Raw genomic sequence first — 17,824 nt, 5'->3', positions numbered from 1 at the left:
AATTTTGGTGGATCTTAAACTTATTATATTTGAATTTCATGAGCAAATAATACAAGCCAGATACAGGTGCAACCACGTGCGTGCTGCCCTCTCTAGGCAGTATGGCAGAAAACATATAGGATATAGGAAAGTAACAATGTAGTATCGAAATAGGATTTCACTCCCTCTTTCTTGTTTGTTTCGTGCTATCTGTTCATGACGTCTAGTTTGTTTATAATTCATGTGTGATCCGATTCTTATCAGCGAAACCAAGTCATGTGAATCTAGCCTCTGTAGTTAAACAGCGTTTGGCCGTGTCGTGTGGTTTAGTGCGTGAAGCGATCAGATTTCTGGTCCTTTCGTGATCATTTTCGGTTGTAGCACATTTCTTCTCACAGTACATTTTATCTTTAGCCTCTGTGTGATATTTTTGCCGGAATTCGTGTGGTCTTATTTGGTGAACACGGCGCGGGCTCATTAGATTATTTGGTAATTTTAGCGGTTAGTCTTTATATAGTCTTTGTATAGGTGCGGATAGCAATATTTGACGCTAGTCCATTCATTTCATCGTGTCTTGAGAAATAATGGGTGCCCAGGAAAGTAAAGGATCTAAAGAAGACTTTTCTTTAAGCAATGACGAAAAAATTAGTTTGCAGTCCTCATTTGATGCCGTGATCTCTGATTCTTCCCGAGAATGTGTGAAAAACGAACTGTTGGTAAGGCATATACTTAGTGAATACCCCTTTTGCCAATTTTACTTTTCGCATTATGGAAGAATAACTTCTCTCACCTATATATATTTTTAGGACCAGTGGTCTGCCAAAATTGACGTTGAATTAGCTGCATGGTTGTGCGACTATTTATTCACAAAGAATCCTGGAGGAGTTACCTTTACGTCTTATGTGTACTTCTACAATAAATTTGTCAAAGGCTCGCTGTCGGACCAAATTGAGATAATTAATTCTTTCTTTTCGCCGCAAAAGGAAGATTTAACAGTAAATACCACAGACATGTTAAAGGTATGATGGTATTTAACAAATAATGATACTACAATATTCTGTGTATTTTTTTTAGAGTACGGACCCAGTTCACACACATGCATGAGAATAATACGTGGTTTATGTGTAAAACATGCATGCATGATATACGTATTAAAAAAAGAATACATGAAGTATTAATCAGAGTTGAAAAAGTGGCAAAAAATACTTACCCATTATGATTTCTTCAATCACTCTTAAAACTATCCACAGACTAATGAAAAAATCAATAGGTTAAGGAAGTGTATTCGTGTCTCTAATTATTGTAGCTAATTATATATATATTAAATTATATATTCAAACACCACATTAATAATTTTTAACATTGCATGATATATTTTAACCTTTCTGCACATTACATTATTCATAACAAAAAAATATATACCCTGATGAGGTTGAAAAGAGTGAACTGATTACACTTAATGAAAAAAATCGATTATTTGAATGGGACGTTCAATTTTTCTTATACTAATAAATGGAAATTACCCCATATTTCTTTTTGAAGGGGTTGTTTCGTTACATTTAAGATTGAGGGCCAAACGCTGGCAAGAAATGTGAACAGGGAATGGGAAGAGTCAGGTTTTGCATTCACTTGCAAATGCTAGTAATAATCAGTCCATCTTGGCCAGTGCTTGCCAACACTGGTTGTCAGTTGGCTACCCTCACTTATGCAGTCTGAGTACCTACAGATTAAAAATGAGATTCTTATCCTTCCAATCCACACCTGTGTAAGAATTTTTCAAAAAGTATCCCTAACTTATTCCTATTTATCAGTTGCTGGTATAAACTAAACTTAGCAGGAATACACATTTTGCTTATATTTTAGGTACCTCTCTACTAGGGGCATTAACATCGCTATAGCATTTAAGGTTGATTTTCATATTCTCACAAGTCAGTACCACTTTCACCACATAATATTTTTTGCTAATATTCACATTTTCACTCTTTAGTATAGCTCTCATCGTCTTTGAAATTGTTTTTAAAGTATCTAAATAAAATCTCCTGGCCAAGAGCCTTCCTCATATGCCATAAAACAAGTTTGAAAAATCTTCCCCAATCCTTCCTAAATTCTTCGCAACTTTTTTTTTAGTGAGTTGAAGTCAATCCTTACCACTATTCTTGCCTTCATATCCCGAGGGCCTTATCTCAATGTCAAAATTCTCAGTCACAGGTTACCCTCTTTCCTGCAACTGTTTCCTTTACGCACAAGATTTCTGACCTATTCCTTCTATCATGCAAATACATAATCTGTATACTCCTTTTGTCTATTCTTTAACTCCTTTTCTGTTTCCTTTCTTCCATTCCTATCTTAATTCTTGGCATGACTTGTTCTTTTTTGTTGCTCATTAATGATTTTATGTTGACATTGAGTGCATCAACTCCATTTTATTGTAATGCCTCTCACTACACCTCCCTTGCTATCTTTGTCTTCTATAGGAGGCTGTTGTTGATTTATTTGTTCTCCTGTCTTCTTCTGTCCTTTTCATTGCCCTCTCTCCTCATCGTTTGCTCTTCGATCCACAGTTTTAATCCTTCTTCTCTCTATCCATCCCTTTGATTTCTCTGTCTCTCTACAACTCCTGTTCAGCCCTTTTCCACCATTATTTTATACTCTCAATCTCCTTCTTCTTACATGTTGTGATGTGTTTACTTGTTCCTAGTATGTATTCTCATCTCTTAGTCCCTCTCCTTGTTTCTGCATTGCACCTCTTCTGTGCTCTGGTTTTTCAAGCTATTTTAACCTTAAATTACATCTCATTTGATCATAGTTTGGTCTGAATCCACATTTTCCACAAGAACTTTGTGCTATTTTTCTCATTATGTCAAAACCCTTCTACTATCATAATTTATTGTGAAAAATATCTTCCTGTATCCTCTGATTTCTTTCATGTGTATGTACTTGCATCCATTGTAATTTCTAAACCATCTGTTTGTTACAAAGAACATTTGTCTTACATAAAACTCTAATGTAGTAGTAGATTAAGATCCGAAAGGGCTATTCATTAAAAGAATTCAAGGGATAGAAGTGAAAGATATGTAACAATAAAAAAATCTCCCTCTCTTAGCTGCTCCTTCATAAGTTTAAATAAAAAATGCTATTGTTGCCGCCATCACTATACTTTTCATAAGATGTTCATGGTACAGTGTTCTGGTTCATTTACTTGCTCAGAGTGAACTTTCATTGAGGGAAGGAATTCCTCACATGAGTGTAGATGGCAACAAGCCATGCAAAGCCCATGCACCAGGCCAAGGAGTGGTCGAGAAGCAATGAAACAATCAGCATAAGCTCATTGTGTCTGAAACTTGGAAAAATGTTTAAACCATTGCTTTTATTGCCATGAATAGCTCTAGAAGATGCTGGCAAATTGAAAAACATGTTTTCCAATCTCTCTCACTATCAACAATTTAAAAAATTGCTGAACAAATCCCCCCTCTCCCGCCTCCGGTATGGTTTCTATCCTTCCCATCCCCAATGGAAGTCTTCCAGTCCTCCATCAAAACTAAATTTTTTAAATCTCTATCGTAACAGGCTCAACTTTGTGGAGGTTCATTCTTATAAATAAAAGCGAACAAACTATGTATAAATCCACCAATTTATTTATGTGGTACTACTAGTTTCGATGCAGCGGTGTCATCATCAGGTACAAAGGCTACAAAGAAACAAATATCCTTATATATCATGTGGTATCAGGAGGAAGAAGGTAGGTGGAAGGGGTGGCTGGGAAATCTGAGGTATGTGATTGGGCGTTGTGGGAGGGTGGTGAGAGTTGGAGAGGGGCGGGGTGTAGAAGACCATTGGTGGGGAGTAACGGAAGGTTGTTGGTGACTAAGGTAATGACGGAGGTTACAAGTCCGAAAACTCCTCTTGTGTTCCTCCGCTCTCTTCCGGAAAGTGCGGCCCGTTTGTCCGATGTACGCTGCAGAGCATTCATTGCATTCCAATAAATAAATGCCACTATTGTCCAATGGGTCACTCCTTTCCTTAGTGTTGTTAAATATTCTTTTCAGGTTATTGTGGTTATAAAAAGCAATCTTGTAAAGGTTTTTAGGAAAAGGTTTACAAGGTTTACTAGATACCAGGTGCAGAAAAAACAATGGACCAAAATGGTTTGCATGTTTTATGAATGCCTAGAAGCAGATACTAATTAGAAGTTCTACATTTTGGAGATTTAGTTTATGAATCATATATTTACATAGTTGTATGATTTGTTTTTTTAGTGTACATATCTATTCTACTATAAGTGAATGTCACATACATATTGGTTTCTAGGTAATAAAATTTTTTCGGGGTTCATTTTGCAGTACGTTGAAAAAATTATATCATCGTACATCAAATGCCATGGTAAACATCCAAAATTCCTCAGCTGGCATGCCATGCTTTCCACAACAACAGATGACCACCTAAAAAATATTGCCCAAGCATGGTTGCGTGAGTTACTCTATGGTACAGCATCCTCTGGAAAGGATACATTTTCTCTGACCGAGCCTATAGGAGAAACTGTATCATTCGATGATGTAGAAAAATGGTTGAATAGATCTGCAGAGGTTTTATATATGCAGAAAGATCTACTTTTGCACTTATTTAGGCCTGTGAGTAATACATTTGATATTTCTATTTCCTGATCTGTATTATCTGCCCTGGTTATTAATTAGCCTTTTTCTATTTTAGGAAGAGAGTATTTTTTGTAAGACAGGATTCCTTATGCCGTCATGTGTAAGTGTTCCTGGTCATTTACAGTTTGAGTCTTTGCTGGATGCGACAAACGTTATCCTGCTTAACAGTGCCCTACCTCCCGAGTACAGGCAAGAGTGGCATTTTCTTTTCTCCACTTCCATCCATGGAGAAAGTTTCTCAAAAATGCTGGGCTGCATTACCAATAAAGGACCTACACTTATTATTGTGTCAGACACGTTGGGAAACGTCTTTGGTGGCTTTGCCCCCGTTTGTTGGGATCTTGGGGCTAAATTTTATGGTAAGTTTGTTTGACTTTGTTTGGGATTCCTTATATATTATATTTTTTTTGCTTGGTTATGACTCAAGCATAGTAATTTCAGACTTTTATTTAAAAATTGTCAAATTTCCCATCAGGACTAGAATATTTTTTTAATTGTTTCAGTGAAAGAAGCTTAACTCCTATTTTGAATTTGAGGCTGTTATAGGCATTGGATTGTAGTGGATTTATTTTCCCTATGGTTCAAGCGTAAGATAACGTGGTTAAATTCCCAGTCAAGTCAAATAATGTATTCCCCATTTAGAAGTTTCATGTGGTGATATTGTTGTACATTGATACCATATTTCACAAAGTTACATATGAGGGAACATTTAGTACATATAATATTTTATCTGATCTTTCACCCAAATTTCCATTAGTCCTCTAATAAAATCCTCCAAAAGTACATTTTATTGATATAGAAACAGCTTTAATTTGAATCATCAATGAGGAAGTTTCACTATACTTAATACATACATACATATACATATCTATTTAATTGTTCAAGGGTTAACTGGAAAAATTATTAAGTGTGAACTTTTCCACCTTTTACTCAGGTTAACTAGTGATTTATGATATTTATTAATGCAAATCATTTATAAGCCTTCATTTTCTGCTTTCATGCAGTCAAGACTTAATTTATTTGACTCAAATGATGTTTCAGCTTTAAGTGAACATATCTTGTCTTTGATTTTTTAATGGATTATTAAATAATAACTCCACGGGTCTTAACGATGTACATCCCTATCTTGTGCATTCAGTTATAGTTGTCTTATGTTGAAATACTTGTTCTGACTTTTTTATTTAGGTGATGATAGAAGCTTCCTCTTCAGCTTAAATCCAAAGATGGGGATTTACCGATCTACTGGATATAATGATCATTTCATGTATTTAAATGTACAGCAACAAACATTACCTAATGGATTGGTAAGTGTAATTTTTGGTATTCAATTTTTTTAAATGTCCATCCGAAAATTTTATTTCCCAAAAAATTTCATATTTATTTGATACCTCATTTTAATGATTACTCTGCATTAATATGGCATCTATTATTTTAAACGTATAGGGAATGGGTGGGCAGTTTGGCTACTTTGGATTTTGGTTGGATGCTGAATTTGGTTCTGGGCATTGCAGCAAGTCATGTACTACATTTGATTGCCCTCAGTTGTCCAATGAAACAGAATTCAAAGTGCACAATGTCGAGGTCTGGGCTGTGGGAAAGCCTCCCCCAACTCCACAAGAATTGGTAAGCTTTTAAGTAGATCTGTTGTAACACGTTTAGATGTGAATTTCAAGTTTTCACAGTAAATTTGGGCAGGAATATCTCAACATTAAACGTAGACTTTGAAAATACTAAATTTAGAAAACCACTCACCCCCAATATTTTTTTATTGAAGCTGTTGCGGTTCATAATGATAAATTAGATGTATGCCGCATGATGTACCTGGAGTATTAGCTCGATGTTTTCTGACTCACTGCTGGTCATTTATTCAAGGGAATTGTTAATAGCCTGCTGTGTTGGCTTACACATATTTATTTCAAGTGGAAGAATTGGAAAGAATTATGTCTGGAAGGATGAGTAGAGAATTTTTTTCCATGTACATATTGTGTATTATAAAGCCTGTATTTCTATTGAAATATGTTAGTTTTTCTGTATTTCGATGGCTTCAAAGGAATGATCCCCTATGAAAAAATTGTATAAACCTGTTTAAAATTTTTATACATTCTTACACATTGCCATGGTAATGTATAAGATTGTATAAAAATTTGAAACAGGTTTATACAATTTTTTCATAGGGGATGGGATTTGACATTTCCCCCCCTGATTGTGACTCGACAAATTGGAGTCAATTGCGTATCCTGTGGCTTCATTCTTTGCTACAGGCGACTTTGTTTTTTACCCAAGTTGAATGGCCTGCTTGTACTTTCTGCTTCTCAAGTTTTGACTATGCATTCCATTCCCCTGATATGCATTTTTACCTCCAGTTCTGCAAAGACTTTTGTTTACTCTTTTGGTTTGTGGCAGTTTTCCGCCCTTGGCATTTTCCAAATGCTGTTTTTCTTGCTTATGGTATTTAAAAATTGCCTTAATGTCAAAATTTGAAGGATATTGTTGATCTTATCAGTCATTCCTCTCAGTACAGCTCAAAAGCGTTCCTCTGGCTGAATATATCCATAGATTTGGATGTGACACTGTTGTAACTGTTAAGACAAAGAATAGATTTCATTTTTGTGTTTCTGAGGGTAGACTCTTCATATCACTCAGCTGGATATATTGCTCAATTAATGTGGTCATGACAGCATTAATTTGAGGAGGTCCTTGAAAGGTTAACATAAAGGCAATTTTTAAACACCATGTACAAGTAAAACACCATTTAGAAGATGCAAAGGGCAGAACACTGCCACATATCAAAGGAGTATACGAAAATCTTATGAAATGAACTTTAGGAATGACTGATTAGATCAACAGAGAAAATGCTTTATGGATTTCCTAGGCTTCCACAGTCATTTTTCTCCTCCAAGATGTAGAGGAATTAAAGTTTCAAATGAAAACTTCCAGTGTTCTTTTTGTTATTTTGAATGTTCCTTTTCCATTTCCATGTTGAGTTTAATGGCTCTAATTAGGTTATTTAAATACCTAATCATTATTTTTATTATTGTTAATCACACATCCAATTAATAAAAGTGTCATCAATATAATGCATAGTCGTGTGCCTTCTTTAAGTACGTATGTACCTTGGACAAGCCATGGATGCTATGTGTTTTATGCTCCTGTTGTACTAATCTTTTGCTTTCTTCTGATTGAAAATTTTGTTGTATAATGACTTCTGTGGCTCTCCTTCTAAAGCAGGACAGCGATGTGGATGAAATTGCATATTTTATATTTTTAAAATAAATATTAAATTGTTTTGCAGGGAGAGCGCCCTAGTGTTTTGGAGGGAAACTATGAAGCCAAGGCCTTGTTAAGCATGGCTGGCAGAGAGGAGCATAGTCTTGGATACAGAGAAAAAGAGGATTTGGATCTGTAATAGATTTTTTTTATTGGTATGAAATTGGTAATGTTTCTGGGGTAAAAAATACAGAAAGTAGTTTCTTGAGTGGATCTTATAATTTCCTCAACATTTTTTAAATATATATATTAATGTCTGTAATCTAAGTATTCAGATGTTGCCAAGAAGACTGATAAATTAGGATTTTTTTTCCAAAGTTATGGGTGAATACTCTTTGTTTGTAATGTAGTTGGTTGTATGTGATGCTTATAACAACATGCAGCATGCATATATAATTTTTATGCAAGATTACACCTTTTGCAAGAATGCTGTAGTCTTTAGTGGAGTAGAATCAATTTTCTATTAATCCCATGAAGTTAGAAAGGAAAATACTTAAGAATACTGTGGTTACTCTGTTTAATATTTTCTTCGGGAAATCTTTCTCACCATTTCATTTGAAGGCAAAAAATCTATATTCTTGTCTGTGTTATTGCTGTGAATTTTTCACCTTGGAGTAATGCCAGACATTAAACAAGAGTTAATCATTGAAGCCAATTTTTGAATAGCTCAGCATGCATGAAACTCCAGTTGGAACAATTGATTAAATTTGAGACTGAACTCCTTTAAAGACTAAGCTAGACTATAAACCAGACTGATGATATTTATGAGAATAATTTAATGTTGGAAGTAATCCTCACATTTGTGAATGTTTTGTCAGTTGGCTCCGCTTATACCAATCAATGAAATTGATGATACATATTCCTATGTTTGTGATACTATAATCCTAATTTTCATGTTTACAACATTCTGTGATATGTTTCAATATTTGAATTTATTTTGTTATAGCACCCCTCTATGTTATTGCACTCATCATCGTTGGGTATTTTTTTATGGACAGTTTCAAAGTCTGACAGAGTTTATGTATATGTAACTTAGTTGTCTATTTTTAATTTTAATTTATTTTTGATGCATTGGGTTTTAAATTTTAAGTGTATGTATTCTATAATCCTACATAACTGTAGAGTACCAATTATCATAGTTATAGGGTGCTATGCTCAAAAAAGTGATAAATTTCATATTAGTGTAGACCTTGGTTTGAGGGCTAATCTGTCTCTGCATCTTATATACCTACTTCATTGAAATGCATTTTTTTACATTATTCAGTTGATTTTTTGTGTTTTTACACTATTCAGTTGACTTTTTGTATATTTCATCACCAAAATATTTCTTCTGCTTTAACTGTTATTATAAACTGTGTCAATTTCATGTAATTTATGTGCTCCTTGAATTCATACAGTATTAAGTAAGAAATATTAACTCAATCTTTATTAAGGATTTTGTTACCATCATCTCTTCTGCGTTCATGTGACATTGATAAACCCTTTTTTAATAAATGAACGGTGAATAAGCACCATTTTCAGTAAAATAATCACAGTAATTAAATGTATTGCTTTGTTATGAATGAATATACCTGCTGTTGTACACAGTGCATATTTATGACTGTTTACAACCTATTAACTTATATGAACAATTTTTTTGCCCAGAAAAAGTGGAAAAAAGTTGAAAGTTGTCTGCATAATACATTAATTTGATAAAAGTCATCAGGAGAAATTAAAGGATGGATGTAGTCAGTATTTGGGTAAAACATGGTCTGAATAGTGTTGTGTCCTAATGCATAGTAGTGTGTAATCCAGTGTGTATTTGATTCAAGGCTTTGTTAAATAATGATCATCAATGGCCTTTAAGATGGAGAATTCTATTTCTGATTTACCTTAAAACGTTGTTGTGAATTATTTAAATGTGTATAAAATTAATTGAGTTGTATCCATATTTTTACCTGATTAGATGTTTTCATACTTTACATTCCAAGGACTCCCTTTTCTGAACTTTGTAATAACGATTAATAATAATGTATGACTTAAGTAAACTTTTGCATTAGATTTTACTGTATTTTCATTTGACCTTAAATCTGAATGGCATTATCATTTTTTCCATCCTTCAGAATGTTAGCTCCAGCATTAGGTTTTCAGGGATCAAAAGAGTGATCACTCAACCCATCATTTTCCGAATCATGCGGTCATTCTTATCACCCTTTATTCCATCACTTTCTGTATTTACAACTGTCATTCAATTATAAGCCAAGCATGACATTACAATTGCTGTTTACAGTGGCCGTATGTTCTGATTGGATGAAGGACAACACCAGCAATGGTTTCACCAATGGAAAGGGGAAGGGATTTCAATCCCCACAACCATCGTGGAGCATGGTCACATGAAATGATCATTTTTCCCACCATCATTTGAGCAGTCACTGGAGATGTCCCTCAAATGGGATGGAAAAAGTGATCGTGCGATTCAGGCTTTAGAATCCCATGTAGCTAGCATATAATGGCGTCTAGCTTTGACTCGTGGAATTACCCTGTATTGATTCTCATAATAGCATTGGGAGTGAAAGGGAGATATGTGCAAATTGGGCTTCGGTCAATTTCCTCATTTTCAATTGGGAATGAGGCTCAGAAATTAAAGGTATTTAAATTGGTTTCAGAGTGAAGCTATGCTAAATGTGATGGTGTAAAAATGATATCATGCATTTTATGACCACCACTTAGCTAAATTTTAGTGAAGCAGAAGTTTAGGAACCAGATAAAGGACTAAAAAAGCTACCAGGGGGCAGATTTCAACAGTGATCATAATGTAGCGATGATGAAATGCTATCTGAAATTTGGCTATAATAGAAACGCTTTAAGAACTCATGGCAAATAGAGAAAGTTAAAGAGCCACAGAATCAATACACATTTCAAGAAGTAGTGAAGATCAAGATATAATTTGATCGGACTGAAGAATCAGTGGCTAATACCTGGAAAAATGTCAAAACTGGGCTTCAGGAGGACGATAGATAAGTTCTTGGTAGAAGACTATTTGTAAATAAAAAGCCATGGTTCACAGATGAAGTCCTAGACCTCATTGAAGTGCAGAGAAAATATGAGAATGCAAAAATTGAGGAAGAACAGGCTTGCTACAAGAGAATAAGGAACCAAATGAGTGGCAAAGCGAGGAAAGCTATAGAAGCGTGGATGATAAACCTCTGCCAGGATATATAAAATAACCTTGTTCAAGGGAAAGTAGAAGCGGCCTAAAGAAAAGTTTATAATTGTTTCAGGGAATGGAGTACAAGATGTAATACCATACGCGACAAGTATGGAAATATTTTGATTGAAAATAAAGTTTAAGTTAATAGATGAAAAGAATACCTGGAGGAGGAATAACACTGAAGCAAAGACTGTTAGTATCTTATTACAATGAATTTCCACAAAGTGAACTCATTGAGAGATCTATTTAGGATTGTTGACTTTTATGACATTGGCAACAAAGTTATAATAATTTTTTAATTGATAGGTAAATTTATGTAGTATTTAAATTCACTATTAATTTTTGTCTTGGTTTGCCAGAAATCAACGAATCTCGCAGAGACTTCGAAGTGCGCGCGTCCACTCATTTCGCGATCGCGTTGCCGCGTCTTTTTTTTTATAAAAAGATTCGAGACTCAAATGACCGATGGCGGCGCTGCTGTCAGTGACGTCAATTTCCAATATGGCCGCCAGAGTGATGGTAAAATCAAAACAATCATAAAGCTTTGGCGTACGGAGAGAACATAAACCATAATATCAAGAGCTAATAAGATAGAAATATTCTTTTAAAACCTTCGTAAGGTGTATTTCTCGGCTTCTTTCGTCCGTAAGAAGATCTAGAACTGAAGGGAACTGCTTGACGATGTAACTAAAGGTGTTTATAATGTACCTAATCATTATGAGTCAGGTTTGATTCTCGACTCTATCCGACTCGTATCGCGTTACTTCCTAGCCATTTCTATGGAATACACTACAAAAGAACTTAATAGTATTTCATGCTGCTTCAATACATGGAACCATAATCCATTTCAGGCAGTTTTCGTGTTGTATTTGGGTGCCAAAGCCGTCTGCTTCAGTGATGTGGATTGCTGTGTTCACCTATATTATTATCATATTTCCGGATAAGAAATGAACTAAATAGTTATGTGATGTGATTTACCATTGGGAAATGAAATTGTTTGGTATGATTTAGAAATTTAACGACGACTTAAGGATATTTACTGTTGATTCCCTGTTCTTGGTAAAATCATGGAGACTACAGTTCTTCATTCTTTATCCCCATGTTGAAGTATGTACATACGAGTTACTGAACAGCAAGGTTTCAGATAAATAATGTCTACTACTACTAATTTAGCTATATTTAATAATTTTTTTTAATAATTCCTCAGATGAAATTGTACAAGTGGGTGTAATTAATAGGTTGTAATTAATAATTTGCAAAAGGTTCGTATGTATGTTAGGTTCTATAAATCGTCTGCTTTGAGTAACAAAAACACATTCATTTGCTCAAAGTATTGCATTCAGAACTGGTATGCCCTATTCTCGAATTTAACAGAGTTATATGGCATCCTTATTATAAAGTGTAAATGATTACAACTGAAAGGGTACAAAGCAAATTTTAAACTACTATGGTGGATTCAATACTAAACATACCCCATACAGAGAAACAATGCATATTTTGGATATCCAACTGCTGATGGTTCGAAGGAAACGGAATGACCTGATATTTTTACATGAATTATGTCATAGTATGATATGTTGTACTTGTCTTAATAATATTAGTTTTAATCGTTCGGCTACCTCAGAAAGGAATTGAAATATTATCTTTGTAATATTCTGTAGAAACAATATTACTTATAGCAATCTTATTAACACCAATTTATGGTTATTCGACAGAGCATCACATGAAATTGGCTAGGTTTTGAATTTAAATTGGGTGTCACAGTTAAATAATAATCGGTCGAATGAGTTATTGTAACTGTCTACGGGGAAAGGAATTTGGGGACTAAGTTTATTTGCCCACTATTACATTTCAAAGTCGAAATGAAACTTGGCATTGCCTATTGAATAAGTGAAAGTCGTCCATTTCTTGTCTGAAAGCAGTATGTTCTGTGACTATGTATGACTTCGAATTGACACCTGGAATCAATCAAAATAAGCTAACAATGTTTACCATAATGCATATATCACTAATTTACATCGTGAGACGCTGTTAAAAATCGTTCGTTCAATGGTACAGTAGGTTAATCATCCTTGCTATTGAAACTTAACGTAAATCTTGAGTTACTATACTCAGCAACTTTAAGTAAATTGTTCAATAGCACATCGCGCACAGAAGAAAAAAAAAACATTTATCAGACTAACACGGGCAAATACCATCCCGCTCATAATAATGGCGATGTAAATATTCAAACTTTATGCTTCACGACCCCTTATTATATATATATATATATTTTTTAGATCACGAGATGTGGGTCAATTGGGTGAGATTGACCCACATCTCGTGATCTAAAAAAAATATATAGATGTAAATATTGAGTGTGTTATATTGAAAATCTTGAAAACAGCGATCACGGATATCGGATACTTTGATGCATTGGATATACGCTATTTTTCTACTTTTTTCTGCGTAACCTGACACATGAACGATTTTTAATTGAAATAACACTATATTAATAGATATAACATGTAAAACCAACGTATCTCCATTAAAATCATCCTAAGCAAGAGCTTTCTGCTCCTACCTACGTGCGGGAACAACAGCCGTCGCCTAGCTTTGAAACAATTCCACTTGTGCTGCAGTTATAACAGGGTCGTAGAATTACAGAATATTTAACCTCAAGTAACGGTAATAATTGCTTTGAAACCAAAAAGTAGGCATCGCCCCGTAACTAGTCAATAAAACAGTGTAAAGGTCACAAATACACTATTCCTCGTAGCACTACCGCGTCATGACCATCGTTCCTCTGTTTCGAGCGTTCTCCGCCAGGTGGTGTCTCCCTTGGCTGGAATCGCGAATAGCTAAATGTGACGTCACTCCAATAGTTTCAAAATGTTTGAAAAGTAGTCGGAAGTTTGAAATGTTAACCACCTAGAATTTTGACGGCAAATCCGGATATGTCGTTTTAGAAAATTGCTATACCTTTTCATAATTTTTATTAATTGTGAAATCCGTCGCAGTGATTTCCAGCAAGCAGTGGCAACAGCAGACCGCAATAGAGATGCAAGCAATTGCAGGGGTAGTACTATTTGGTCGCTTTTCGCCAATATTTTTGAAATCCACTGCCATCTTCAGTCCAGATCATTTATATGGAGGAAGCGTTTTGATTCCAGGTACGGTTTTTAAATTTTTTTATCCGTTATGCAACTTAAAGTTTCGCCGTTAAATCTAGAATGTGGACCGAGACATTATTTTGATTTTGGTAGGAGTATCCCTACTAGAGAACGTTGCCGACAGTCTAAAGTGATTGTAAACTTTAACAGCGTATGCAAATCTGTTTGGCAGAGAAACGTAGCTACGGCATGGTGACTAAGATGTAAAAGGCAACCCTTGGAAGTGCGCCCGAAAAGGGCTCAAAAACAGCCTGTATGTATTAGGTGGATGTAGGTGAAGAAAATAAGGCTAAAAGTGTAGTAGTAACAAAGGAATTATTGTCTCGGAAAATAAATTTAGAACTAAACCTACAGGAAGCTAAGTAGGCATTAGCATTATTCCCTTAGCTCCCAAAATTCGTAATAAAATTACAATGAGACAAAAGAATTTGTACTGATTCAATGAAAAGTTGGTAACAATTCGAGACCAACCAATTGGCAATTTTCATGTAGTTGTTTGGCAATGTGGAATAGGTTTTTAGAGCCATAAGAACACAACTTCTATTCAACAGAACGAAGGTGCTTTTTTTACTATTTTATGAGACAATTAAATGCAATATGTACATCAACGTGTACAGGGCCAGCACTACATAGCTCTACATGATCACCAACTTAGCACTTCATGCCGAAAGCTTGGTATCCTTCAAACATTTTAGCACCCTTTTCGCATATTTTCTGCAAAGCAGTGAAAAATTATCAACATGCAATGCAGTGATTGCAGTTTCGCCATTTTTGAGAAAAAACATCCAAATATCACATCCAAATGGTGATAATGTAAACAGTAGTCTTAGGTGTAAGATCTGATGGTTTCCCGGCTTCCAGCGGGGTGGTCTCTCTCCATTGGAAGCCCGAACAGCCTTTTTCGAGTAGTCTTAGATATTCAAAATGCACAACAGGAGAGAAAGTTTCATAAACAGGAGAGAAAGTTTCATAAACAGGAGAGAGAGTTTCAATTGGAGCCCTTGCCATTGCATGGAGCCCTTCACTACTCATCTTTCTTTGAATTTTGCAGCCTCTCCATTTTCATCTCACCTTATTTTACATGCATACTTATTCTAAACCAAGCGTTTGCCAGCAGGCAAATTTGCAAGATCCCAAGTGTGATTCTTTCAAAGCCCTGCCTTAACAGCAATCTTCCGTAAATAATTATTATCATCAGACATAGCCCTTTTGAAACTACCAGGCTTTTCATCAACCGGAACAGAAAAACAACAACATAACTGAACTCTTTAGGATTTCTAAATCTAACAGGCTACCTACTTCCCTCATCAACTTCTACAAAGTCCACATTTCTTCTCTGACTTACTGTCAGAGTGAGCATCTCCTCCTTATCACTACCCTTAAGATTTTCTCATCTCGCAAGTAGAATCTCGGGCTCTGCATAATCTACAGGAATTTCCTTAAAATTCTCAATTTTAACAATAGTCCCCTCTGGATCAGATTCAGGGTCATTTACTTTGTCAATATATTATTCTACATTATCAATTTCAACATATTTTTTGGGCAGTATATATTGCAAAGAAACCAAGAGAAACTTTGCATCTCTATAGAAAATAATTCCATGGGACTAAACAGCTCGACAAATTTGTAATTTTTTCCTGATAGGACAGTATTCCTCAAACAACACAGTTTGAGTTATAGAGTCTAATTTGTATCTCTTTTCATCTGGAACAAAGACCTGTATTCATGCATCCAAAAACTCTCAAGTGACTCAAGTGTATTTTACTAACAATCTATCCCTCATACACTGTGGTGCCAAAAATAGCCTTAGTGGGAGATTTTTTTTTTTTTCAAATAAATAGCCACATAAAAAGCATACTGCCAATAAGCTTTACCTGAATTAGTTTGACTAAGCTTACTCCTCACCTTTTACATCACCGTCTAATTTACACATTCAGACACTCCATTGCATTGTAAAGAATATCCAGCAGTAATTTCATGCACAACTCCAAATTTATTGCACATACTCTCATACTCCCCATTATATTCTCCACCATCATCAGTCCTCATCCTCTTGGTTAGACATCTGGCACAGGTTCTATACCCCTTCTCTGGACGGACAATATCTACAACAGCAGTGTCAAGAATTTGGAACATTTCATGGAAATCATCAGAGACACGGAATTGGAAAAGCTAGTAAGTAACCTTGTTAGCCTTAACTTGGTGTCTCTTTTCACTAATGTTCCTATTATGGAAGCTGTCAACATAACTAGAAAATTGATGGATCATGGCCTCCCGAAATATTTTCCTGGCCTTGCATGGAGTTTTGCTGGAAAAAGTCCCATTTCTTCATTTCCAGTGAGAGTGGAACATTTTCAAGGTAAAAAGGATTTCCAAATCAATTCCAAAATGAAAATGAATTTCCAATGGAAAAGAGAGTTTTATGAACCAACAGAAGTATGACCAACAGTGGTAAAATTTGTGTTGGAGGTTGTTTTCGGGAATTGCTGCGTAGGTAACATTTTCTCACTCAACGTTTCACTCCTCCTACTGGGAGCGTTATCAAGAGAGTGGGAGGGAAACCGTTCTTGTCCCGAGTTTATATATGTTTCGTTAGCCCATTGTTGACCCGATTTTGAATTTTTGCGGAAAGTGATAGCCATTGGTCATTATATTCGGCCTTTGGTCCTGAAGAGGGCCTTTTGCTTGAAGAACCCATCTCCTGAGGACAAAAATCCTGATCCAGTTGCTCGTGCTTTCATCCCATTTGTCAGTGGAACTGCAGAGGGGATATCACAAGTCCTTGCTTAACATCACATTGAAACCAGGTTTGGATATGGAAATAAAATGGCCAGTTTACTCCGGTCAGTGCAAGACTCTCTCCTATCTGAGATTCATAAGGGTTTATACAATGCAGGTGTGGGAAATCATACATAGGATGAACCAAGAGGGCCATACAATGCAGAATAAAAGAAGATGCTTGAGCACTGAAGAATAGACAAGAAGAGAAATCAGCAGTGGGGAACTTGCATGGGTCGTCGATTGCTCTAAAAACCATTGTGAATAAGTAAAATGGATACATTAGCTCACAAAAATACCTTAAGTCTCTCCATTCATCATCAAAAGAAATAAAAAAAATTGACTTTAAAATAGAGAAAAATTTCTGTGAGCCGACCACTGCACAAAGACTCTCGAGCATTGCGGAGGCCAGGCGTGACATCATAGATGCCTAAACAACCTTAGTGAGTTGGGAAATACACTTAGTGCATGCTGTAAAATTTGTTTTGAGGGAGTATTCAGCCACTCATTGTCAATTTATTTTGTTCTGTTAATCTTGGGCAAATTTTCCTATTGCTATTGTGCCACGATTATTACTTGGGATATTAATAATGCGACATCAGGATGATGAAATACAAGCGTATCACTTCGTATGTTTTAGTCATCAGAAAAATGGATGATAATGTTGCTGCTCGTTCGATTAGTATACCTGAAATTCATCTACATCTACATAATACCCTGCAAGCCGCCTAAAAGGCATGTGGCAAGGGGTGTTAGGACACCAAAAATTGATACCACTGCCCTCATGGAATTTGTTATGACAAATT

General features: G+C 35.4%; 2 protein-coding genes across 3 annotated transcripts in view; both read left to right on the top strand.

Annotated features, from left to right (window-relative positions):
- The first annotated feature begins 144 nt into the window (after nt 1-144).
- On the top strand, nt 145-9,938 carry LOC124155530 (MTOR-associated protein MEAK7). Its single transcript, XM_046529432.1, has 7 exons — nt 145-695; nt 786-998; nt 4,320-4,607; nt 4,687-4,990; nt 5,817-5,935; nt 6,075-6,254; nt 7,924-9,938. The coding sequence occupies exons 1-7, from the start codon at nt 564-566 to the stop codon at nt 8,035-8,037; spliced, it is 1,350 nt and encodes a 449-aa protein (XP_046385388.1). The 5' UTR covers nt 145-563; the 3' UTR covers nt 8,038-9,938.
- A 4,072-nt stretch (nt 9,939-14,010) lies between these two features.
- LOC124155526 (NACHT domain- and WD repeat-containing protein 1) overlaps nt 14,011-17,824 on the top strand; it is a 103,830-nt gene continuing 100,016 nt past the window's right edge. Inside the window, exon 1 of one of the 2 annotated variants that reach the window (XM_046529423.1) lies at nt 14,011-14,240. The gene's annotated coding sequence lies outside the window, so the exon portion shown is untranslated. The remainder of the gene's footprint in view (nt 14,241-17,824) is intronic. The other variant, XM_046529422.1, reaches the window with a different exon arrangement.

Source organism: Ischnura elegans, chromosome 3, assembly GCF_921293095.1.
Source record: "Ischnura elegans chromosome 3, ioIscEleg1.1, whole genome shotgun sequence".
Taxonomy (NCBI): Eukaryota; Metazoa; Arthropoda; class Insecta; order Odonata; family Coenagrionidae; genus Ischnura; species Ischnura elegans.
Note: the sequence above shows the minus strand (reverse complement) of the source record. Positions and strands in the feature narration are given on the sequence as shown.